Source organism: Urocitellus parryii, chromosome 7, assembly GCF_045843805.1.
Source record: "Urocitellus parryii isolate mUroPar1 chromosome 7, mUroPar1.hap1, whole genome shotgun sequence".
Lineage (NCBI taxonomy): Eukaryota > Metazoa > Chordata > Mammalia > Rodentia > Sciuridae > Urocitellus > Urocitellus parryii.
The window spans coordinates 164441325-164466250 of NC_135537.1; the positions used below are offsets into that span (position 1 = coordinate 164441325).

The window sequence follows — 24926 nt, forward strand, 5'->3', positions numbered from 1 at the left end:
CTGGCCTCCACTCTGAAGCAGGGCCGAGCCAGCTGTGCCCTTGACTACGTGCCAGTCCAATAAAGCAGAGTGGCAGAGCCCCAGTGTGTGTGTGTGTGGTGGCTGTCGTCGTGGTTAGGGGATAAATGGGGTGATTGTAAGGAACTAATCTGAGGGCTCAGGAATTTTTAGGCAGAGTTCTCAGAATCTTTGCACCACCTGCCAGGGGCCTGACTGGCTCTTGCATGACGACCACCCACTTTCCCCCTTTGATCTCTGTGGATACTGGGGATCAGAATGCTGAAGCCCACCATCCCTGGGTCCTTCCAAGTCAAAAAGAACACACTATACAACTTGCCAACATGGTACTAACACTTTATTAGATAAGAGGTCACAAGCCACAGGACTTTAAAGTGCGTGAAATTCACTGGCAATAAAGCCACATGTACACCAGCCTTCCCCCAAGTCCCATCACCTTGCACAGTCAATTCTTAGGTGTGGGGGGGGGAGAAGCTGAGACCCGTCATTAAAGGTAGGGGACAGCAGGGACAAAGGATGGGAATGCTGGAGGAATATAAGTATTAGTGGTCTGCAGCTGGGGAAGAAGGGGATTGACCAGTGCTTCTGCTTGCTGAGGGAAAGGTGGGGGTCAGTCTAACTCAAAGTCTGGAAATAAATTTTTGTCACCTATTCCTTACCACCAGCCCCTGACATTTCAAACAGACCTGACTCCTTCTTTATATGTCTCTGGTTTTCCCCAATAATGAGTAATTCAGCTTGAGGGTATCCCCGATACAATGACTACAACAAACCACAGCAGGTGTACACTTCGGAATCATGGTGAGGGCTGCCCCAACCAGGCGGGAGAGGCTGCCGTTGGGAGCTGGCTGGGTGTGTGCTGAGTGCAGTGCCCACCATTGCGGTGAGATTATGTAAGTGTGAGTGAGTGTGTGTGTGTGTGTGTGTGTGTGTGTGTATGTATGCACATTCTACACAAATCCCTAAGAGGCAATTTGGCCAGAGACAGCCCCACTTCTTCCACGGGACAACTACTGGGATGGGAGTAAGGTAGTGGGCAGCACACACAGGGAAGAGTGGCTTGGATTCCCCAGGAAGAAGAGGGGATGCCCGCTCCCCATCCCAACACTCCCTAGGCCAGTCTGTACCTGCCCACCTGAGTCCTTTCTACCCAGCACAAAGCTCAGCCAGCTCAACACGCCAGCCACAGACATGGGGCAGTTCTTGCTAGCTCCAGTTTAATAAATTTTCTGTGCCACGTCAGCTCCTCCTGCCTCTCCTAAAAAATAAGACAGACTGGAGATTCTTCTACCCCTTTCTTCCTCTCTCTTGAGAAGTGGGATTTGGGCATGGACTCCAGAGGCCTTGGCTTAAACTCCACCCCAATCTACAGAACTTCTAAAGAAATAAAGTGCTTTGCTCTGCATGAATCCCAGAGAGAATGACACCATAGACTGGGACAGGTGGTCTGCCTGCTTCTTCTCAACACTGCAATACCCTCTGCCAGTCTGCCCTGCTCTGTGCTGCCATCCTACATGTGCAATTGTGCCCCTCACCCACCCGCAAACACATACTGCCAGCCCACTTTTCTAAACAGCAGGTGCCACAGACAGGAAGTAAATCACACCAACAACCTTTCCCTCTAGTCTATCTACTTGGGCCCCTCTACCCTGAGGAGACAAGCAACTCTGGCCTCTCTGAACACAGAGGCCTAAAAAGAACTACAGATCCAGCAGACCAGAGTGCTCTCTCTTGCCAGACATGCCTCCCACGTTTGGTCAGTAGCAGCACAATGCCTGCCTGCAGTTGCTGAGCTAGAATTCTGGAAGGAATACTGGCACCTGCTCCCAGGAATCTGAAAACAGTTACCCATTCACCTCCAGAGTATACAAGGAAGGCTTTCTCAAAGTCTGTTGGACCACACTTGGCAATTTAACTGCTGTCATCAAGCTGGCTCTCCCCTTGACCATGGGAGGGTGGCACTTAGCTTTCCCTCTTCTAGCCTTGAATCCCTGTGCTTAGAACCCACACCCTTTTGGTTTGGACCCTGCCAGAGGAAAGAGGTAGGAAAGTGACCCATCTCCCTCTGAATTCAGTGTGTGCTGCCTGCCAGGCTCACCTCTAACCCAGAGCACTTGTAGGCTCCAGAGACCAGATTTCACTCAGCTATGCCTGGCACCCAATTTCATAAGGACCATTGGCTGGGAAAGCTAAAAGACAGAGCCTGTTCAGAACTGCCTAAGTTGATTCCTGAGGCCTGCAGCTTGGGAAGCTGAGGAAAAATCAAGCAGTCATTTGCCCTGGCCCGTGCCCTCCTTTGAGGCCTGAGAAGCAGCCTCCCACTTCTGCAACTCTCTCCTAGGAGACCAAGCCCTAGCTGCCTGGCTCCCGTCTCACTGAGATGGTTTTGTGCCTGTGGGACACAGCTGAGGCCTCGCTACAGAGGGAGTGGGTGGGGTTTCTCGGCGTGGAAGACACACAGTGCAGGAACTCAAGCAGCAGTGGTGTGTGCATGAAAGCAAAGACAGTGCTGCTACCACAGCGCCAGCAAGGCTAAAGGACGTCGGTCTCCCTCTCTATCCCCACGTACTTGAGGGCATCTGCTTGACTGTACCTGTCCCAGAGTAGAAAGGAGAAAAGAAAAAATGATTTATAAGATGGGGTCCCCTCCCGTTTCACTTCCCCTCCTGCTTCCTAATAGCAGTTTTCAACAATATTTTTCTGAGGTGTTCAGACCCTCTCCTTCATCTGTTGTACCCATAGTAAGCCCCCCAAATCAATTCCCACAGCCACCTCTTCTGCCTCCAGGGCCATCTCCCAAGGATCACTGCTGACCTTCTTACCTATAATCAAAGAAGAGCTCTTCACCAGCCTGAATTGCCCTCTTGGCAAAGATCCCAATCCGATGATCTCCATTCACCATGACCACTGCAAATAGGAGAAACCCAAGGCTAGGTTTCTAATCAATGCAAGTAAATATTCAGGAGGATTCTGGGTTAATTTTCTCTACATTCTCAGTGGAATCAAATGGAATTAACAAGTAGTCAATGAAAGTAGTTCATTCTCTATGCTTTTGGAGCTATTATTCTGGCTAGTGATACATGGAAAGAATTACCTTTGTTTTTAGTTCCAGAGATTGAACCCAGTTCTCAACTACTGAGCCACATCCCAATCCTTTTTATTTTTTATTTAGTGACAGGGTCTCACTAACTTGCTGAGGCTGGCTTTGAACTTGTGATCCTCCTGCCTTGGCCTCCCAAGTGGCTGGGATTACAGATGTGTACCACTGTACTCAGCCTTTTTTTTTTAGCCCTGGGGATGAACCAGGCCTTCATAAGAATTACCTATAAATCACGTTTGTGGGAAGTGTTTTTTATAGTCAGTGTAAAAAGATTATAATACAGAAAGGGAGAAGATGGGACAGAGGGAGGGAGAAGATGAGGCAGAGGAAGGGAGGAAGGAAGAGGAGAGAGAAGGGGACCTAAAATGATACCAGATATTAATCATGATTATCTTTAGACCAAAAAGTAGCTATGACTACTGAACATAAATATAAATCATAGTAAACAAAGTGTCCACCCTGACCCCACCTCCAAGGTCACTGAGGACTCACCTTTAGCATAGCAGTTGGGGTTCACCGAATGGTTTGCAAATCGAATTTTGTTTCCTTTCCGGGTTGCATCCACTACAAAATCTGTATGATATAAATCAAAGAAGACCTTGAGGGCACCAGGAAACTCCATACTTCTTTAGCCTGAATTTAAAATCAGTTAACTAACTGGTAACAGAAACAATTTAGTGCAACAGAAATTTGAAGCCTGGTGTGGTAATAGGATATGTGTAAAGCACCAAAATCTGAAAATTCTGCTTCATGTGGGCACTCTCTCTTTAGGTTCCCCATCTTGGTTTGAATTACTAATGTCTTCTCATCCATCTATTTGGTAGGGAAGTTTTTTTTTTGTTGTTGTTGTTGTTTTGTTTTTGGTCTTTTGGTACTGGGATTAAACCCAGGGCCTTGTACATGCTAGGAAATCACTGAACTATATCCCCAGCTCTTTTTAAATTTTGAGACAGACCTTACTAAGTTGCCCAGGCTAGCCTCAACTTGTGATCCTCCTGCCTCAGCCTCCTATGAAGCTGGGATTACAGGTATATGCCATAGTGCCATGGTGGGTAGGGAGGTTTCGGAGGTGTGAGTGCTCAATGTTCCTATTCCAAAGAACCCCAAAATGGAGATCCTCCCAAATCAAGTGAACCATAGCCTGCAGGGTCTCTTGAGTTTGACCAGGCTCTATTGCATCTGTTGGAGGTGATCTGAACTTGGACTACAGCACAGACAACTTGGTAGGAAGACTTGCAGAAGCCAGGCATAATGGAACACACCTGTAATCCCAGTGGCTCAGAAGGCTGAGACCGAAGGATTGCAAGGTTGAGGCCAGCCTCAGCAACCTAGCAAATTAGTGAGACCCTGTCTTAAAATAAAAAATAAAAAGGTCTGGGGAAAAAAAAAAAAAAAGGTCTGGGAATGCAGCTCAGTGGTAAAGCACCTCTGGGTTCAATACCTAATGCCCTCCTCCAAAAGAAAGACCTGCATAAAACCACCTTGGGAGGACAAAAAAGATACCAAGTAGTATACCATTGTTGAGGTTGAAGAGGAAGCTGGACATGTATTTGTCATAGACTTTCCCTCGTCGATCAGCCTCATCCTGAGAGATAAGCTGGACAAACAGAAAAGAAACAAATAGGGTGTCAGGCTGTCTGCTCAGGCATGGTACCCTGCCCTCAGAAAGGGCTGAGAAAAGGCAGTGTCACCTATAGGTGCCAAGGATCATGAGAATTGTAGGACAGGGTACCCAGGCCATGTTGTTCCCACTGCCACTCAGGCTGAACAGCATTCAGGCCAAAGAAAGCCCTTCTCTGCCCCTACTCCCTCATGTGGCCTGAGATGACAAAAAACTGAAGAACAGTGGTTTGTTTCAGGACTGCAAACAGTTCTGTGGGATCCCCCGAGAGGCCACATGAGAACTCGGCTGAGTTATTTAGAGATGAATTCACAGAAGGTTGGCCCACAGAAAATCAGAGTTTCTCATCAGCATCTCCCCAGCAAGGACGTGGGCCAAACCCATAGCACTCACCTCACCGCAATATTCAGAAATGAATTCGTTCTTCTGCACAGACTCCTTAATGAAGGTGCCCCATCCGGCCACATCAGAGGGAGCCAGCAGCAGATGCTGAGGAGAGGGAGTCAAAACTCAGATGACAGGGCATGTGTGAGCAAGTAGATGAGCATGCTGAATGTGCACGTGTGTTATGAGGGCCAGTGGAAAGAACTAGCAACCGTGAAGAGGATCTGAGAACAGAAAAATGGTCCAAGCTATTCTGTTCTGGTGGGGGAGAAGTAAGGAGGAGAGGTGGTGGAAGGAAACAGGACTCATCTTCCTCTCTCCTGGGGATCTCCTGGGCTTGAGTCCATGGGTATTCACCGATTCATGGGAAGTCAAAATGGATAACATGAGGGCTAGGGACATAGCTTAGCATTAGACCATTTGCCTAGCATGTGCAGGGTCCTGGGTTTGATCCCCAGTACCACAAAAGGAAAAAAGAAAAAGAAAAAAAAAAGGACAACATTAATGACACATTTGCCTTTGTTTGAGGGGTCACTTTTCTGACTCTTTATTAGAACAGAAACTTTATTAATTTGGCAATGTGTGTCCATTAGGACTTATCAAGCACTCTCTAAGGAGTTAGGGAAAGAGAAAGTCTAAGACTGTTGTGTCTCTCCTACTCAATTATCTCGATCTGCAAAAAGGCCTCACCTTCTTGAGGCCACGCTGGATGCTGCAGTTCTTGCAGGAGACCACCTTGCAGTCCCAGTGCTCTGAGGCCCCACAGGTGAGGCACAGGTCAGGATCACACTCTCGAACTGCCAGATAGCAAGGACACTGCTTGGTATTGCACTGGGTCTTACAGCGACAGCCTGGGAAACGATTCTGACCTAGAGAGAAGAGCAGGTCAATGTTGGAGCATTGGTTGAACTCAGGGACAGCAGAGAAGCACATGTGTTCAAGAGTGTTTGGTGAAACAGGACAGAAGGTTCCTTCCCTGTGATCATACACTGGAGTATTTTCCTTAGAAAACAAAGTGCCTCCCAACACTAAAGCCTGAGAGTCAAAAAAAGCAGGTGTAACCACTGAGAAGTATCTTCCAACAGTGGTCCCCACCCTATCCCTACCCCCATCCCTGAAGGCAGAATTTGGAAGGAAGGTGAAGAGAACTCAGAGAAAATGAAATCAGTTCTTTTCACTGGTAAATTCTCATCATCAAAACAAGCATCATTTTGAGAACAGAATGCATCCGTTCTACACCATCCTCCTCCACCCACAGCCCTCCCCAGCATCAACATCTTTCTGCTGTGGCTAGATCAGTATCTTCTCTTTGTTAGGAAATAGTTATAGCACAACTGCCTGGGGGCAAGCCCTTCTGCAAGTTAGGGGCTGCTACCAACTGCTCAGCCCCACCTAAGCAAGGGCATGGCAGGATAAGACGTGAAAGAACCACTTTTAGCCTTTGCTGATGTCCAGGCCTGTATCTCCTACATGATATTAAAACTCCAGCTAGTAAATGAAAATAGACATAGATAGAATTGTGACCTATAAATTTTTTAATAAAAATTTTTTTTTTTCAGACAAGGTCTTGCTATTTGTCCAGGCAGACCTCGAACTCCTGGGCTCAAGAGATCTTTCTGTCTCAGCTTCCCAAATGCTGGGATTATACGCATGTACCACAGCCCCTGGATAAAACATTTTAAAGACAATATTTTTAAAAAGAGACTGTTTTGCTGAACCTTGAGGAAAAAGATTCCTTTTTTACTTCTCTCTTGGAAGGGAAAGTTGGGATGGCATTCCTCTTCCTATTTGCTGCTTTTGGAATCAAGATCCTAAGGGCTTTTCAAAATAGCCTTCTCAGGTAGGAACAATGGTATGGCCTGTAGTCCCAACTACTTGGGAAGCTGAGGCAGGAGGGTTGCTTGACTCTTGGAGTTCTTCACCAGCCTGAACAATATAACGAAACCTGTCTCTCTTTTCAAAGAGGTGGGTGCTAGGGATGAAACCCAGGGCTTTGCAAGTGCCAGGCAAGTACTATACCACTAAGCTATATTCCTAGCCCCAAGTCCCTATCTCTTAAAAAAAAATCCTTTTCCAGATCTCTAGCATCTTACTTTCCCTCTAGAATGTCTAAGGCACAGCAAAGGGAATTCCAGAAGGCAGCAAAGGGTGGAAGAGGAAGGGATCCTGGGCACTCTGAAGCCAGCCATTCTGGTGGACTCTAACAGAAAGCACAGTGCTCTTACAGTCTGGGTTGCACTGGCAGAACTTCTCACAGAAATTCTGAGTCATGATGCAGGGGCAAGTGCTGTCACAGGGACGATCTGGGTGGTCGCAGGGCTGATAGTTGTATACTTGTGTGGAAGAGTTATCTAGAAAAGAGAAGAATCAAACAGGACTCTCCTGTGACTCGGTTCCCTTGCTGCCCTCCCCTCCCACTGCCCTGAGTCAAAGCAGGTTTGTTTCAACCATCACCTTGCACACACACACACAGCACCTGGAGTGGAAAGATAATACAGATGACCATAGTGCACGAGCTATAGCGGGGTGACCTGTTTTGTGGGCAGGGTGTGGAGATGGTCTAAGATAGCAGGGCAGCTACTCTGAACATTAAAAAAGGACTGGAACCTGGCAAATGTCACTCTAGGAAACTCAGAGACCACAAGGCCTTTAACTGTACTTCATAAAAGGTCTGCTTAGCTGCAGTAAGAAGCTCAGCTGTTCTTAGCTCTGCACAGAAATCTGCAATCTGCGGAAGCAGCCAGGGTCAACAAGTGCAGCTGTAGGTGGGGCAGAGTGATGGCCACAGGCTGAACTGCTGAAGACCGCCCAGGGGAACTAACATTTCTCACCCCCTCCCCCAATGCTGGGGATGGAACCCAGGGCTTCTCCATGCTAAGCATGTGTTCTATCTACCATTGAGCTATGCCTCCAGCCTGGAACTTACCTTTCTTCAGCTGAATTTTCCTGCAGTGTGCGGCCCACAACCTGAAAGAGAAGAGATGGTTCTGGGTCACAGATCTTGGGAGCTCTGCTGTTGCAGGCAAATGACCGAGTGACCTGCTCTAAAGGGCTCTGATAATTGTGGAATATCCTTCCAAAATCCCTTAACAGGAGGCCCTCTATATTGGTACACAGAAGCTAGGACCCATCTTAAATCCAGCTGGACTATGCTGCAAGACTTAAATCTCTCCCAAACAAACTTATAAAAGAAAAAAACAAAAACTCAAGTGTATATATCTATTATAATGTTACTGTTCCTCTCTCTCCACTTTCTCTTTCCCTTGCTTTGTGGAAGAGGAGATGTAGGGGAGTTCTAAGACAAGAGGTGAAAAAGCCTTTCAGGAATCTTCTCTTGAGTGAAGGAATGGAAAGGGAGGAGTCACAGGGGCTTCAGTATCTAGAACTGGCATCAGCTCCTTCTTTCAGTGATAGTTGTTAGGTTACTGAGCTAGGTAGAATGCTGAATAAAACAAAAACAAATTTCTACCCTAAATAAAGATTGTCTGCATGACAGTATTATTAGATAAACAACATGTGCTAAAAACAAAGAAAAGGAATAAACTCTGATCAGAATTGAGAAATAAGGAAGGTGGTAACTAATGGCCCAACAAGGAGAAATGGCCTCAGGGTAAAGCCATGGGCCTATTGGCCAGAAGTTTAAATGGAAAACCAGAGAGCTATCTCAGGTCCAGTCTGCAGCATGTAGGGGCAGGGGACAGGACCCATCCCAGGCACAGGCACTCAGGTGGCACTGAGAATTCTGGCCCTCAGCCATGTGATGGTGAGCAGATGGGCTCACTCAGCCCTGTTCAGTGGCCTAGAGGGAGGCAGGTGGGAAGCCCAATGGGAGGTCAGAGCACACAGAACAGCCTTCCCATAAAAGGTTCTTCGTCCAACCCTTGCCTGTGCTTTCTTTTCTTCTTCTGTGAGGGGTTCATGAGCTCATCTGTTGGAAGCTTCAGGATAAGCGATTCTTTCACTGCAAACTGAAAGACCTGGAAGAGAAATCCGGCAGGGCTCGTTACACCTTTTGGAGCTAGGTGGTCAGGTAAGTGTTCAGTAACATGTTGGGCTTGTGAGAGTTCTCGAGAATTTACAGACAGATGATTAGGCATCTTTTCAGTCAGGGATAGACAAGAGTCCCATTGGATGTGGGGTCCTGGCTCTGAAGTTAACTCTATACGACTCACCCTAACTCAGGAAGGGAGATAGACTGAGCACAGTAATGCCTTCCATGATCAACAGCTTTCATCCCCATTCTTTCCACCAAGCCACCATGCTCCTTACCATGCATGTCTACCTCTTTTAGGAAAGGAAGGACAGCTGCCTGTGTGCATTGTGTAACTGAGTGTAAGGCCTGATGGGTGCCCTTGGACTGGGCTTAACACTAGCTCCCTCTGTTGGCAGAAAGATGCCAGAGCCTTGACTATTTCAGCAGGGCAGTGTCTGAGGAAGGATGGTTCTCCTTTAACCTTTCTCCCTGATATCACTCATTTTTAGCTTTTTTCTTCTTCTTTTTCTTGGCTACATGGGATTCTGCGAAACTGTAAATATTGTCCATAAAATACACAAAATTTGGGCTGGGGATGTGGCTCAAGCGGTAGCGCGCTCGCCTGGCATGCGTGCGGCCCGGGTTCGATCCTCAGCACCACATACCAACAAAGATGTTGTGTCCGCCGAGAACTAAAAAATAAATATTAAAAATTCTCTCTCTCTCTCTCTCTTTAAAAAAAAATATACACAAAATTTTTTTGCCTGAAGGAAATAGGGATGAGCTCCAAAATGAAAACAACAGGGTACTTAAACCCATGATTATGTTAACTGTTCTAACTAAAAGAGGTGTGAAGAAGAGACCACAAGACACCTCCAGAAGTTAGGGAGCCATGTGAACAGAGATCCAGCACTGCTTGAAAGACTGGTCTGAACACCTGACTCCCGTCTCTATTCTTCACTGTCTTCTCACCACAGTCTTTTCCTGCTTTCAGTGCATTAGTGGCTGTAACAACTGCCTTTCCAATGATGGCATGAGTGAGAAGGCTGAGGTCAAGGCCCAGTTATTGGAGCTGGTAATTTAAAAATCTGGAGAATAAAGGATGAGGGGAGGGAGGGAATGGCAGTGGAGTTCCTAGCAGCCGAAATGTGCTGCTAAGAACACACACAGAAGACCAGAAGTTCCCTCTGGGTATGGGGTACATGTTTAGAAAGGTGGTTGGGAATCACTAAAAGCAGCTTAAAGGAAGTCAGACCACCCAGAAGATTTACATAGTGGCTAGACATAGAAAGAAGAATTTGGCAAAGAGGAGAATAGATCCCTAAGCATTGTTAGGCCTGGTATTTACAGAAGGACCCAAATTTGGGAACCTACTTCATGACCCAGAAGCATTGGCTCACAAGAGACTGAACCTAAGACAATTTCTCTCCAGACACGTGATATCAGGTGGCAAAAAAACAACAAAGCAATGGATGAAAGGAGGACCCATATTTGTTCTGCTACTCTCAGGCGGTACCTGCTTGCATGTCTTCGTCCCCAGAAGCCTGGCTATTGAACAGAAGTTGTTGAAGTAGGTACCATGGAAGACTCGAAAAAGAGACTCTTCAGCCCCAGTCCACTCCACAGGCTCCGAGGGGGCTTCCACTACACAGAGCTGAGGTGGGGCTGGACTGGCCTTCTGTTTTGTGGGGGTCTGACAGCGAGAGTTAGCCTCTAAGCAAGGAAGAAAGAGAAACAGAAGTGGAATGCAGTTGTCATTAGAAACTTGTCACAAACTCAGAAGTACTTTGTTGTACTTTAAAAGGCAGAAATGTTAAGGATGAAAATATTCCCCATCTCCACTGCTTTCTGGTATACTATGGAGATAATTAACAATTTTTAAAAAGTAGAGATATTAAGAGTCAGGGTTGGGACATAGCTCAGTGGTGAAGTGCTTGCCTGGCACATGCCAGACCCCGGCTTTGATTCCCAGCACCAAATACAAACCAAAACACAAAACCTCAAAGAAGTTTTAAGAGGAAGGCAGTGGCCAAGTATGGTGACATGTATGTGTAATTCTAGCCATTCCAGAGGCTGAGGCATGAGTACCACAAATTCAAAGCCAGCCTCAGAGCCTGTGGAGTGGACTGGGGCTGAAGAGTCTCTTTTTTGAGTCTAAGTTGCCAGCCTTGGCAACTTAGTGAGACCCTGTCTCAAAAATAAAAATATAAAACAGGTTGGGGATGGGCTGGGCTTGTGGCTCAATGGTAGAGTGATCGCCTAGCATGTGTGAGACCCTGGGTTCGATCCTCAGGACCATATAAAAATGAATAAAATAAAGGTATTGTGTCCAACTACAAATAAAAAAATAATTATTAAAAAGAAAAGAAAAGGAAAAAAAGAAAAAGAAAAAAAAACTAAAACTAAAACAAAAACAAAAAACAGATTGGGGATGTGGTTCATTCCTTGGGTTCAATCACTAGTGCCAATCTCCCTCCAAAAAAAAAAAAAAAAATTCAGGCAGTAATCCTGGGTTTACCAGAGTCATTGCAATGTAAAGAAAAAAATCTTCATTTTTTTTCACTGTACCTGATGAACTGGAGGCCCAGTCATTGCCTGTGTCCCTGTCACTGTCCCCTTCTTTAGTCTCAGCCACAGCTGAGGCTGAAGTGTTGGAGCAGGAAGCACTGACCACATGGTGCCTTCGCCGCCGACGCCCAGAGCACTTGGAGCGAGGATTATGGAGCATCGCATACTCTTTTGCTCCTTCCTGTAGCGGATGCATTACAGGTATGAAATAGGAACAGGCCCAGATTCACTATATTGATGCCATCCATTATATAAACCTTTATCTCCATCAACATCTACGCAATGTTACTGTCCTTTTCTTCATCTGTACCATATAAGTGTGATCATATTATAAAGGGACAGCTAGCGGCTTAACAAACATTTTAAGACTTACAAACTTAAGCCTTTTCACAAAAGGGTTGTCCTATAATCTTAAAAAAAGATGTAACCTATGTATCTATGCATCTTCAACTTTCCAGAAAGTTATATCTGAAATTAATTCACATGTTTGGAATTTGAGATCACATTCTCCTGATGAGGAAATGAGGTTCAGAGAGGAAAAGATACCTGCTTGAAAATATACAGATTATTGCTCCAAAGTAGGTACAAGAGTCAGAGTAGGTACCATGCCACTGCTATTTACAATCTACACACTGCTTCTGTTTCAATAATAAATGTGTAATCCTTCAAGTTGTACACTATTACTACTTAATTTTGAAAGCCCCTAAGCTGCATTGAAATTCATAATACTGTTCCACTACTCTTCATTATGCTTTTTTTTAGACCAAATAATTCAGCTTGATCATTTCTAATTAGGTTTGTTTTCCAAAGACTTCTAGTTTTTTCTAAAAACTAAACACAGTTGTAAAGGATAAAGGTTAATCATCACGAAGGATATTTGGAATAATATATGTAGGTCCTAAAGGAAATTCAAAGAAAGATATTTTGAGATTGGTTGAATCAGATAGCACATATCTATGCTACAATTTGAAATGCTCAGAATTATTATTATTATTATTATTATTTTTATGGCACTGGGGATTGAACCCAGGGCCTCCAGGGCCTCACATATGAGTTACATCCCCAGCCCCCATTTATAAAGTATTTTTTTATCAAAATGGTTAAACAAATAAAATCAAGCCTTCAGAGGAACAGTTAAGTCACACTCTGAGAAAATAACAGACAAATCTAGAATGTGAGTCATCCTACAAGACAATCAAACTGAAACTTTCAAAAAGAAAAAAAAAAGTGGTGGAATTATTTGAGATCAAGAACAAAAATACAGCCGGGCAGGGTGGCACATACCTGTAATCCCAGCAACTCAGGAGGCTGAGGCAGGAGGATCACAAGTTTGAGGCCAGCCTCAGCAACTTAGCGAGACCCTGTCTCAAAATAAAAAAATAAAAAGGCCTGGGGATGTTACTCAGTGGTTAAGCGTCCCTGGGTTCAATCCCTGGTATCAAAAAAACAAAACAATAACAAAAAACAACACTAGAAATACATAATAACTATATGTGATGTTCTAGTTTGAAAATAAAAACCCAAACAGCAATAGTTGAAAAAATGAAAATAGACTGCATAATAGTTGATATTATAAAATTCTTACTAATCTTAACTGTAATAGCATGATTATGTAAGAGAATGTCTTTATTTTTAGGAGATGCATTTGGAAATATTTAACAAAGAAACATCACAATATTGTTTTCAAATGATTCAGCAAAAGTACACAAACACAAATAAATGGATGGGGCTGGGGGTGTAGCTCAGTGGCAGAGCACATGCCAACCATGTACAAGGCCCTGGGTTCCCCCCAGTATCACCACCTCCAAACAAAAACAAAACAAAATAAAACCCCAAATATATAAATAAGGTAAATATGGAAAACATATCTCAAATAAAGGAAGAAGACATCTTTCGACTTCTTTGTACTATTGAAAATGCTATTGCTGGTGAGACTACAAATTGGTGCAGCCAATCTGGAAAGCAGTATGGAGATGCCTAAGAAAACTTGGAATGGAACCACCATTTGACCCAGCTATCCCACTCCGTGGTTTATACCCAAAGGACTTAAAAACAGCATATTAGAGGAACACAGCCACATCAATGTTTATAGCAGCACAATTCACAATAGCTAAATTGTGGAACCAACCCAGATGTCCATCAGTAGATGAATGGATGGGGAAACTGGTGTATATACACAATGGAACACTACTCAGCATTAAAAGAGAATAAAATCATGGCATTTGCAGTTAAATGGATGGAGTTGGAGAATATAATGCTAAGTGAAGTAAGCCAATCCCAAAAAACCAAAGGCTGAATGTTTTCTTTGATATGAGGATGCTGACTCATAATGGTGATGGGGCGGGGAGCATGGGAGAAATGGAGGAACTTTACATAGGGCAAAGGGGAGGGAGGGGAAGGGGGGGACAAGGGGGTAGGAATGATGGTGGAATGAGTTAGACTTCATTATCCTAAGTACATGTATAAGACACGAATGGTGTGAAAATACTTTGTGTACAATCAGTGCCTTGAAAATTGGGCTCTGTATGTGTAATATGAAATGAATTGCATTCTGCCATCTTGTATAACAAATTAGAATAATTAAGTTATTTAATTTAAAAAAAGTGCTATAAAAGTTGGGAAATTCTCTGGTTTCTCTTCACTGAATAAATCTTTGCTTTTTACTAAAGATTTCTGTGGAGAGGAGCAACTCAGTTTCTAGCTAATTTTTGGAGGCATTGCTCTGGCATGGCTAGTCATCTTGTTGTAATTAAAGACATTATTCTTCAGAAAAAACACAAGCTGAGGAAAACTAGTGCTGCACTATATTTAAATATGTACTCATATCTAAAAAGTAATAAAAGAAAAGCTGTGCATATTATGTATATCTGTAAGTTATACACATAACACACATACGCACGTACATACACTCTGGCTACTGTAACATCTTTATAATACATGTACAGGTTTCCAGAGTGACAACTGAGAGAAGGACAATGCCCTTTCAGGTTACATAAATGTTGGCAAGTTCATGTAACATAGTATAATAAAAAAAGCATGGAGTGGGGCTGAGGCTGTAGCTCAGTGGTCGAGCACTTGCCTAGCACGTGTGAGGCACTGGGTTTGATCCTTACCACCACATAAAAATAGAAAAAAAAGCATGGAGTAATTTAAAAAGGATGGAGTGTGAGTCAGACCAGGGCTTGAGTCTTATTGCTGCCACATGATTGACTTACTAACAAACTCTGGGCATAATATGTAACTTCTATAATCCATAGTCCCTTCCACCTCAGAGAACTGTTGTAAGGTTAAAAGTAAGACAAATGTATGTTAGGGGCTTAGCATGGTACTTTGCACATAGAAAGGAGTCAATACATATTAGGGAAAAAAATAAATAAGATAAAATTGATTTATTCTTTTGATATTACACGTATGGTGTATTTTTCTGATAAATAACAAATAGTACCTAGTTCAACCTATTGTGTAGAAAGTCAAAAACTTAAGAAAATTCAACTGATCTATTTTCTTCTGGTTTTCAGTATACTGCCTTCCCCCAGATAAGCAGGACAATTTACACAGTCACATAAAGTCTGTCTATCACAGAGGGTCCATCTGGTTGATACAGTAAGACATCAGTGCCTTCATGTGTTCTTCCCTCTATGGTTACATGCATTTAAAGGAAGACAGAAGGGGCTGGGGTTGTAGCACAGTGGTGTAGTGCAGTAGAGGAGCGCTTGCCTAGCACGTGTGAGGCACTGGGTTCGATCCTCAATGCCACATAAAAAATAAATAAATAAAACAAAGGTATTGTATCCATCTACAACTGAAAAAAAAAAAGTAGAAAGATAGTGTAACAGTCCCCTCTGTCCGACATCCAGACCCCTCCTGAACTGCTGGGATTACAGATGGAGAGAGCAGTCCTAGGTCAACCCACCAGTGCAGATTCCACATACCCTACAAACCACAGAGCTAGACTTTCTTTCCTTTGTGTTACATTTTTTAAAATTCCAAAAATACAAAATAAAATAAAATAAATAAAAATATTCCAATCTGGGCACAGTGGGACACACCTGTAATCCCAGCTACTTGGGAGGCTGAATCAGGAGGATCAAAAGTATAGTTAAGTTCCATTCATTTCTGTTTCTCTTCATTTATTAGTTCACTCAATAAATATTTGTTGAGCAGCTCTTACATGCCAGACACTAATGTTAGAAATTCGGGATAGATCAATGGGCAGGACAGAGATGTCTGCCCTTATGAATTCCTCCTGTATTCTAGTGGGATCCAGGGAGAGGACAGACAGACTATAAACAATCATGCTAGGTAAACTGTGCTTTCCACAGATGGCTGTAACAATACCTCCCACCTCACATGCCCTTCTCCAAGGAGACCTTGCATCTCCCATCAAGAAATGTGGCCAAGGGCTGGGGTTGTGACTCAGAGGTAGAGCACTTGCCTTGCACATGTGAGGTACTCGGTTCAATCCTCAGCACCACATAAAAATAAATAAATAAAATAAAGGTATTGTGTCTAAAAATATTTTAAAAATAAATAAAGGAAGACAGAAAAGAAAATAAAGTGCATACAACCATTCCCTACTCTTTGCTCTAACTCTTTTGTTCTGTTTTATTTGTGGTGCTGGGGATCAAACCCAGTACCTTGATTATTCTAGGCAAGTGCTCTAATACTGACCTCACACCCAGACTTCTTTGTTTCAATTCTAACAATAAATTTTAGACTCTGAAATCTAAGTAGATATTTAGAGCAAGTAAGCCTTTAATGTTTTTCAAATTTCACTCTATCAGAACAACTGTTTCCAGAGAGCTCCTTAAGAGCAGAAGCCGGGCTGGGGATGTGGCTCAAGCGGTAGCGCGCTCGCCTGGCATGCGTGCGGCCCGGGTTCGATCCTCAGCACCACATACCAACAAAGATGTTGTGTCCGCCGAGAACTAAAAAATAAATATTAAAAATTCTCTCTCTCTCTCTCTCCTCTCTCACTCTCTCTTTAAAAAAAAAAAAAAAAAGAGCAGAAGCCATGTTTTATGATCCTGGGAATGCTGTGTACTGCCTCACTTGGCTTGTGTTCCCAGAGACAGAAAGCCTAAGGACCATTTCCTGCCTGATTTTAAACAGACTCAACAATGCCAGAACAGCTTAAGAGCCTACCAGCAAAAGGAAGCAGTCTGCGCCACATGGTTCTGGTTCAATCTTGATTTCTTTGTTCTTGCGTTTATATACATTAGGAGTGGCATGAAAAGCTGGAAAAGAAAAACCATAATGTTTCCAGTGGTCTAACAAACCTGAGTTAGGGAGCTATTGTGGGAGTTGGAATTTGATATAAACTGTACCTATCAAGGTACACAAAATTTAGCCATTTTCTATATCAACACAATTCTTCCCAAGTTAAGAGGTGTTGAGGGAAAATTAGGTTGCTGATTCGTCTGTCTCTATCAGACAGACGAAACTGAACAAGTGAAAACAACTGTCCTTTTGTGAAACCTTCATCAGATCAGAGGCTGGGAACTTATACATATGACAAACCCAGAACAAACGGAAAGAAGGGAATGGTGGCAGGGATGGGAAAGAGGAGAGGATGTAAAACAGTAGCCGCACTCACGGTGAAGGAAGCAGTCGTATTTAAAGCAGCGTCGGCAAAAAAGTGTGTGGAAGGAGTGCAGAGATTGCTCCCGCTGCACAGACTTGGCATTGGGGCCATCGATGTTGGGTGTGCACTGAGGAGGAAGTGCATTGGGGTCTGACATCTCTGTTAGTTCGCGATATCTATTTAAGAAAAAAGAGAGAACTCTGAGTTCCTCCAAGGGAATGTCTCCACCGAGAAAATGTGGATTGGGTATCAACAGTCACTCAGTTCTGGTCTGCCAAGGGAGGCTGTGTGTTTTATGGGTCTCGTGGATGAGGGGATGGTGAATAACTAAGTGGGTACACCACTATAATTACACAGGGCCAGACATATGTCTAAAAGTAAGAGGAGGGAAAGATTTGATCAGCATAGTGCTGGAGTAACTCTCCCCAAAATGGCAGAGTAAAAGTTCCTTGCCCAGATTCACTCAAAAGCCCGCATAGTGATTTTTAATATATCAAGAGGGCATTTAAGTAAGCAAGAGGGTTGGGGTTGTGGCTCAGTGGGAGAGCACTTGCTTAGAAAGTGTGAGGCACTGGGTTTGATTCTCAGCACCACATATAAATAAATAAATAAAATAAAAGGCTTATCAACAACTAAAAAAAGTATTTTTAAAAAAAGAAGTAAGCAAGAAATCATCAAGTGCAGGCAACTGTAATACACTTACCATAAACAAGCTTTTTATTAACCAAAAAATAGACTTGAATAAATATTTTGTCTGTGTATGGCCATACTCTGTGTATGGCCTAAGCCGAACAGCTTTCCCTACCTCTCCTTCATGTCATCTGGGACGCCATTCTCAGGGAACATCGAGGCAATGGCACTGAAGATCATGTCATTTGGGAACTGTTTCTTGGAACTCTTTTTGTTGCCTGAATTTGAAATGACAAAAAAACTCCTGAGTGCTTTTATCAAAGCATGCTAACAAAGCTGTTTGACCTTTTCCCTCTTTGTCTTAGCATTTTGATAAGTGCTGGTTTGTTAACCTTAACCACAGACTACATATGGATAACAAAATCCACAGTCCCTTTTAGAATCTGGAGGTAAAAAGGAGTCTCCATGAAGAGACCTGAAAATAGAAGAATCTGAATTATGATAATAATGTTAATGCTTAAAAAGAAGATGGATACTATAACTATTTTATAGCAGAGAGATACTATGTCCCTAGATATACAGTATAATTAAGTAACATACAGTATAATTAAGTGATTAAATATTGGATTGATTAAATAAATATTAGTGACATGGAAAAATGCTGTATAATCAATTAAACAAAAAAGTTAAAATTTTATAGAGTTCATTCAAATTTGGCATAATATAAACGTTGATTTACATGAACACATTTTTTTAAGAAAATATTCATTTTTTAGTTGTAGGTAGACACATATATGTTGTGCTGAGGATGGAACCCAGCACCTTATGCATACTAGGTGAGCACTCTACCTCTGAGCATTAACCCCAGCCCTACATGAATACATTTTTTAAGTTTAGAAGGAAATATTAATCTGGTTATTTCTACAAAGCAGGATTATAGTGTCATTTTGTTTCCTTCTTTATATTGTCTAAGTTTTCCAATCACATTACTCACATATTTAGAAATGAATGATGATTATTTGTAAATTCTACTTTCTTCTTCAGCTAGGCTATAGCCAACTTAAGCTATTGGTTAATGATCATGTTTAGCTTTTTTGGGGGGAGTACTAGGAATTGAACCGAGGGATGCTTAATCACTGAGCCACATCTTCAGTCCCCCCACCTTTTTAAAAAAGTTTTAAGTTGTAGATGGATACAATATCTTTTTATTTATTTATTTATTTATTTTTATGTGGTGCTGAGGATTGAACCCAGGGCCTCAAACATGCAAGGCAAGCGCTCTACCACTGAGCTACAACCCCAGACCTCTTCAGTCCCTTTTATTTTTTTGGGAAAAGGTCTTGCTAAGTTGCTTAGGGCCTTGCTAAATTGCTGAGGTTGGCCTCGAACTTGCAATCCTCCTGCCTCAGCCTCCTGAGTTGTTAGGATTATAGGCATATGCCACAACAGCCTGCCATATTTAACTTTTAAATGGATCAAGAGAAGCACCAACAATCTTTAATAAGCAATATACCGTTTCAGGCTTCCCTTCTTCTGTATCTCTGTCATTTTCAAAATGGAATGTGGAAGCAATGTTATGTACCTTCAATGGCGTGTCGTTTTCTCTTTCTTGTTACTGGCAGATCTTCTTTGCTATCTTCTTGCTTTCCATCTGAGGTGTCATTGTGTCCTTCCTCCTCCTCATCTGAATATTGATTCAGGGCATCTACCAACTCCAGGAAAACAGCATCACTAATCAAGACAGATCCAGGAATCATCTCTAAAACACAAGATTGGAAGGATAAGCAGTGGCTGTTTCACATTCCATTCGTCCTCCTGGGCAGGTTTTTTGTACTCACTCCTAAGGCTCATGTTTCATATGAACAATCAGGGTACTGCAATCATTTTTTTTTTTTTTTTGGTACCAGGGATTGAACTCAGGGGCACTGGACCACTGAGTCACATCCTCAGCCCCATTTTGTAATTTATTTAGAGACAGAGTCTCACTGAGTTGCTTAGAGCTTTGCTGTTGCTGAGGTTAGCTTTCAACTCATGATCCTCCTGCCTCAGCCTCCCAAGCCGCTGGGATTACAGGTGGGTACCACCGTGCCCAGCTCATCTGACTGACTCTTAATTGCAACAGTTTAGCTGCGTGAGCAGGAAAACATCTATAAGCTTCTTTCTTTCTTTCTTTCTTTCTTTTTTTTTTTTTTTCAGTGCTAGGGATCAAACCTAGGGCTTTATACATGGTGGGCAAGTACTCGACCACTAAGCTACATCCTCTACCCAGGTTTCACTCTTTTTTTTTTTTTTAATTATTTTTTAGTTATAATTGAACATAATACCTTTGTTTTTATTTATTGATTTTTATGTGATGCTGAGGACCGAACCCACGAACCCAGGACCTCACACGTGCTAGGTAAGCGCTCTGAAGCTGAGCCACAACCCCAGCCCCCCAGGATTCATTCTTTTTTCTTTTAAAATTTTTTTAGTTGTCAATGGGCCTTTATTTTATTTATTTATATGTAGTGCTGAAAATTGAACCTAGTGCCTCATACATGCTAGGCAAGCACTCTGCCACTGAGTCACAATCCCAGCCCTCCAGGTTTCATTCTTATTGGGATATTTTACTTCCTTAGTCAAAGGTCAATTCAATATTTATGGTTCAAAATCTCAAAAGAGTATACCAATAGTCACACACAGCACAGAGAAAAGATAATCAAATGAAAATTCTCTTGGTTTTTCTGCGGATAGATGGATAGGAACTTCTCTAAATCAAAAGACAGCAGTTTTTCCTAAAATCATACTTTATGGGGTTATTCTACAACTTGGAAGAAAGTCCTTGAACACTAGGGGGTGCTGTGGATAAACAATGTATTTGAAAAGCATTATACCAGTACCCACAACTGTCAAAAGAGTATGTGGGGCTAGTGGTTGGCAAACACCTAGGAAGTCTCTCTGCCTCTTCTTACCTTATATACTGACAACCTTTTCTAGAATTACAAACAAGTCCAAACGATTATTTTTAGAAAACCAAAGACATTTAAGCCAATTTCGTAGAAATTCAGAGGATACATGGATCAAAGTAGTATGAAACAGAAGTTACGTTTATTGCCATTCTTTTTTGTGTGTGTATGTGTGTGGGGGGGTTATCAGGGATTAAATTCTCAGGGGCACTTGACCACTGAGCCACATCCCCAGCCCTATTTTGTATTTTATTTAGAAACAGGGTCACACTGAGTTGCTTAGTGCCTCACTTTTGCTGAGGCTGGCTTTGAACTCATAATCCTCCTGCCTCAAACTCCTGCACCGCTGGGATTACAGGCATGCGCCCCCACATCCGGCTGCTCATTGCCATTCTGAAAGAATGGAAAATGAAGCACAAAATGGCCTTGGATGGACTTCTAAGAAATCTGTATAATGAACTTTCTTTCTAGCCACTGATTACTAATAATTCTTTTGTGTCTCATCTCCTTTTAAAATTTAATTGTGTTTTTTTTTTTTTTTTTTTTTTTTTGGTCCTGGTGCTTAAACACAGGGGCATCTTACTTACCATTGAGCCATATCCCAGGTCCTTTTTATGTTGAGACAGGGTCTTACTAAATTGCTTAGGGCCTGGCTGAGTTGCTGAGGCTGGCCTTGAACCTGTGATCATTGTGCCTCAGACTCCTGAGTCACTGGAATTACAGGCATGTACCAATGCACCTAGTAGAAAAGGCACTATTCTAAAAATAGTTTTCTCCTAAAGAACTCAGCACCACTACCTTCTTCACCATGGACTTTCCCATCATAGTTATTGATCAGCTCTTCAATGAAAGTTTCATCTTCTTCTTTCACTTCATCTCCCATGTAGGGGATATTGCACAAAACTGTCTCATCTTCTACCTGAAATTAAACAAGATGTAATTCATTCCACGAGGCACTATGCATCTCCTCTTTTCTATTTAGTGGAATCTTTGCTTAGTTTTTTTTGTTTGTTTGTTTGTTTCTGAGTCTTCTGAAAATTCCTTTAATCATAGAGTTTTCTGCACTTTAAAGACTGGTCAATTAAAATCTCACAAAGAAAGGGTGATACTACTCTTAGAGAGATAAAAGTCAGTCTGGTTGATATTGACTATGTAACATATCCCTTAATATCAACTATGGTATTTCCGCCAACACCTAGAATTTGACAGCCCATTTATTTTTCACAGTACTTTCATCTATTTTCTCCTTGTATCCACTACACTTCTTTGTGATATAGTTATGAACGTCACCTAAAAAACAGTCAAAAGTCTCCAATTCCAATGGTTTTCTTTTTTTCTTTATTATATTTTTATTCTAGTGGCTTTCATGAGTAAATAGAGAGATAAATAAAAAGGAAGGCCTCCACAGGTATGATTTACAATAGAACTACACAAGCACCAGAGCAATCATAAAATTTTGGGATATGCTATGAAGCATAATTACTCTGTAATAATAAAAAATTATGATAACTCACGCCTATCATACTCAATCTGAACCTAAAGGCAATCACAGAATAGGCTATGGATATTTTCTGGAGATAAATAATACTCAAGGAGGCCCGGGGATATAGCTCAGTTGGTAGAGTGCTTGCCTTGCACACACAAGGCCTTGAGTTCAATTCCTAGCACCATAAAAAAAAAAAAAAAATCAAGGAAATAATACTCGAGGAGGAATGGAGTGGGGCAAGATACTCATCTGAGAATATAGAACACATAGCTTTTCTTTTCTTTTTTTTTTTTTTTGGTTGGGAGGTGCTGGAGAGTGAACCCTAGGCTTTACACAGCAAGCACACTCTACCACTGAACTGCAATTCCAGCCCCAACATAGTCATTCTTAAATCCCCAAGTTCCAAGAATAATTACTCTGAGGTTTTACTTAAAGAGATTACTCTTTTCTGTAGACCTATATCCTGTTCCGATCAGCAGTATGGCTACCTGTCACCAGACAGATGATAAGCAATAGCAGTATTTAAAGAGGACTGATCATCAGAACAATAAATAATCCTGGCAGGAGTCAGCATAAAGCCCTGGATGAAAGGACTGTGTAACCATGTGCACCTCTGTTATCTCAGTTGCTTTCATATTATCCTGCCTTTAGAGGATTCAGACAGAATTACTCCATCAGCAGGGGGTTGACAACCTGCTTTTAAGCCTCAAGTATCTGATTTAGACTGCATATAATGTTACAAAATTGGATCCAAGTAGAAAGAGAAAATTGGAGTTTTGCCCAACCTCATTCATTTAAAGGAAAAAAAAATCAATTCAGAAGTGTATTTTAGAAAGCGCTAAAATCTAACACATTAGAAAAACTTACTGTTTTTTAGAGTAAGTAAATTACAAAAATGTACCATGCTGTATATTCAAGCTTTGGTAAGTATTCTCCTAAGAGGAGCTTCCACATATCAATATAAGTAAATCGTACAGATTAAACAACTGCTTTTAATACATACCATAAAGTTCTGCTGAAGAGGGGACCAGGAATACATGATGGGAACCAATGCAACAGTGTTCAGAGACCTCATTAACATATGTTGGCTTGCAAATCCTGGGAAAATGCTCTCTATTGTACACTAAAGAACGAGAAATGACATAGACAGAGAAAGGCAGGAACAAAACCCAAGAGAGAATTATGTAGTTTCCTTCCAAAAGTCCCCAGTGTTCTTATAATATTCTCATTCTTTTTTATTTTTTATTTATTTGTGTGTGCATGTGTGTTGCTGGGTTGAACCCAGAGTATAGGCAAGCACTATCCCACTAAGCTAAATCCCCAGCACTTTTTATATTGCTTTGAAACAGAGTCTCCCTAAGTTACCCAGGCTAGCCTTGAACTTGTGATCCTCCTGCCTCAGCCTCCTGTGTAACTGGAATTACAGGTATGTGCCATCACACCTGGTCATGTTCTTATGATTCTTACAAATTAATATATTGAGTTTTTTTTTTTAGCATTGCTCCTGTGGAGAGCAGGAACTGTCTCTTATTCATATTTGCATACTCTACAGAGTCCATCCCAGTGATTGCCATACTCCACTGATGTTTATTTCAATTAAAACTGTTGGTCTCCTTGGAGTGTACACAATAGTAAATGGCCTCTGAAAGTTCTAAAGGATGAGATGAAGATGAGGAAGTTTTCCTAAGGACCTAAATTTTAAGACTTAGCTGATAGGGACAGTACCCAGGAAAACAAAGTGATACTGAAATTATAGTTATAGGGCTGGGGTTGTGGCTCAGTGATAGAGCGCTGGCCTAGCACATGTGAGGCACTAGGTTCAATTCTCAGCACCACATAAAAATAATAAATAAAGTGAAGGTATTGTGTCTATCTACAACGACAACAACAAATTAAAATAAACAAACAAATAAAATTCATTTATTTATAAAAAACATTGGGCTGGGGATGTAGCTCAGTTGGTAGAGTGCTTGCCTCGCATGCAAAAGGCCCTGAGTTCTATCCCCCCCCCATACACACAAATCTAGAGAAACTAGAATTATTTTTATGATGATAATTCAACCTAATAAATAAATTTACATAAGGTATCAATATACTCCTGTCCATTACCCAGAGCATTCATTTCCCAATATAAAAGTACTTTAGGAGTTGATCAAGTCATAGAGTTGATTTAGAGCTTGGATACAGAGTCCAGGGAAGCAGACAATAAATGTCTTTTTTTTAAAATATTTTAATTTTTAGTTATAGATGGACACAATATCTTTATTTTACTTATTTATTTTTATGTGGTGCTAAGGATCAAACCCAGTACCTTATGTGCTAGGCAAATGCTCTGCCACTGAGCCACAATCCCAGCCCTTAAATATCTTTGTTTTTTAACTAAAAAAAATCACAATTATTATTATTTTAAAAATAGTTTTAGTTGTAAATGGACACAATACATTTATTTATTTTTTATGTGGTGCTGAGGATTGAACCCAGGGCCTCACACGTGCTAGGCAAGCACTCTACCACTGAGCTACAACCCCAGCCCCCACGATTATCAATTGAAGAGAAAAAAGGTGACAAAATTACTCTTTACTGATTTACTCTCCTAATTGCTCAAGGTTGACTATAA

The 24926-nt window shown here is 41.9% G+C and overlaps 1 protein-coding gene and 1 pseudogene across 5 annotated transcripts in view; one reads left to right on the forward strand and one right to left on the reverse strand.

The window, feature by feature from the left end:
• Window positions 1-348: 348 nt before the first annotated feature.
• Window positions 349-24926, reverse strand: part of Ezh1 (enhancer of zeste 1 polycomb repressive complex 2 subunit) — a 36068-nt gene continuing 11490 nt past the window's right edge. For all 5 annotated transcript variants that reach the window (XM_026386800.2, XM_026386796.2, XM_026386799.2 and 2 more), the window contains 17 exons: window positions 23313-23432; window positions 21622-21742; window positions 19461-19637; window positions 18054-18156; window positions 17261-17424; window positions 16810-16901; window positions 11665-11845; window positions 10613-10809; window positions 9009-9100; window positions 8050-8090; window positions 7349-7474; window positions 5814-5992; window positions 5133-5228; window positions 4634-4715; window positions 3611-3691; window positions 2841-2925; window positions 349-2611 (listed from right to left, as the gene is read on the reverse strand). In XM_026386800.2, coding sequence (XP_026242585.1) covers window positions 2551-2611; window positions 2841-2925; window positions 3611-3691; window positions 4634-4715; window positions 5133-5228; window positions 5814-5992; window positions 7349-7474; window positions 8050-8090; window positions 9009-9100; window positions 10613-10809; window positions 11665-11845; window positions 16810-16901; window positions 17261-17424; window positions 18054-18156; window positions 19461-19637; window positions 21622-21742; window positions 23313-23432 — 1998 coding nt within the window. In that variant the 3' untranslated portion in view covers window positions 349-2550. The remainder of the gene's footprint in view (window positions 2612-2840; window positions 2926-3610; window positions 3692-4633; window positions 4716-5132; window positions 5229-5813; window positions 5993-7348; window positions 7475-8049; window positions 8091-9008; window positions 9101-10612; window positions 10810-11664; window positions 11846-16809; window positions 16902-17260; window positions 17425-18053; window positions 18157-19460; window positions 19638-21621; window positions 21743-23312; window positions 23433-24926) is intronic.
• On the forward strand, window positions 14289-14397 carry LOC113181570 (U5 spliceosomal RNA; annotated as a pseudogene).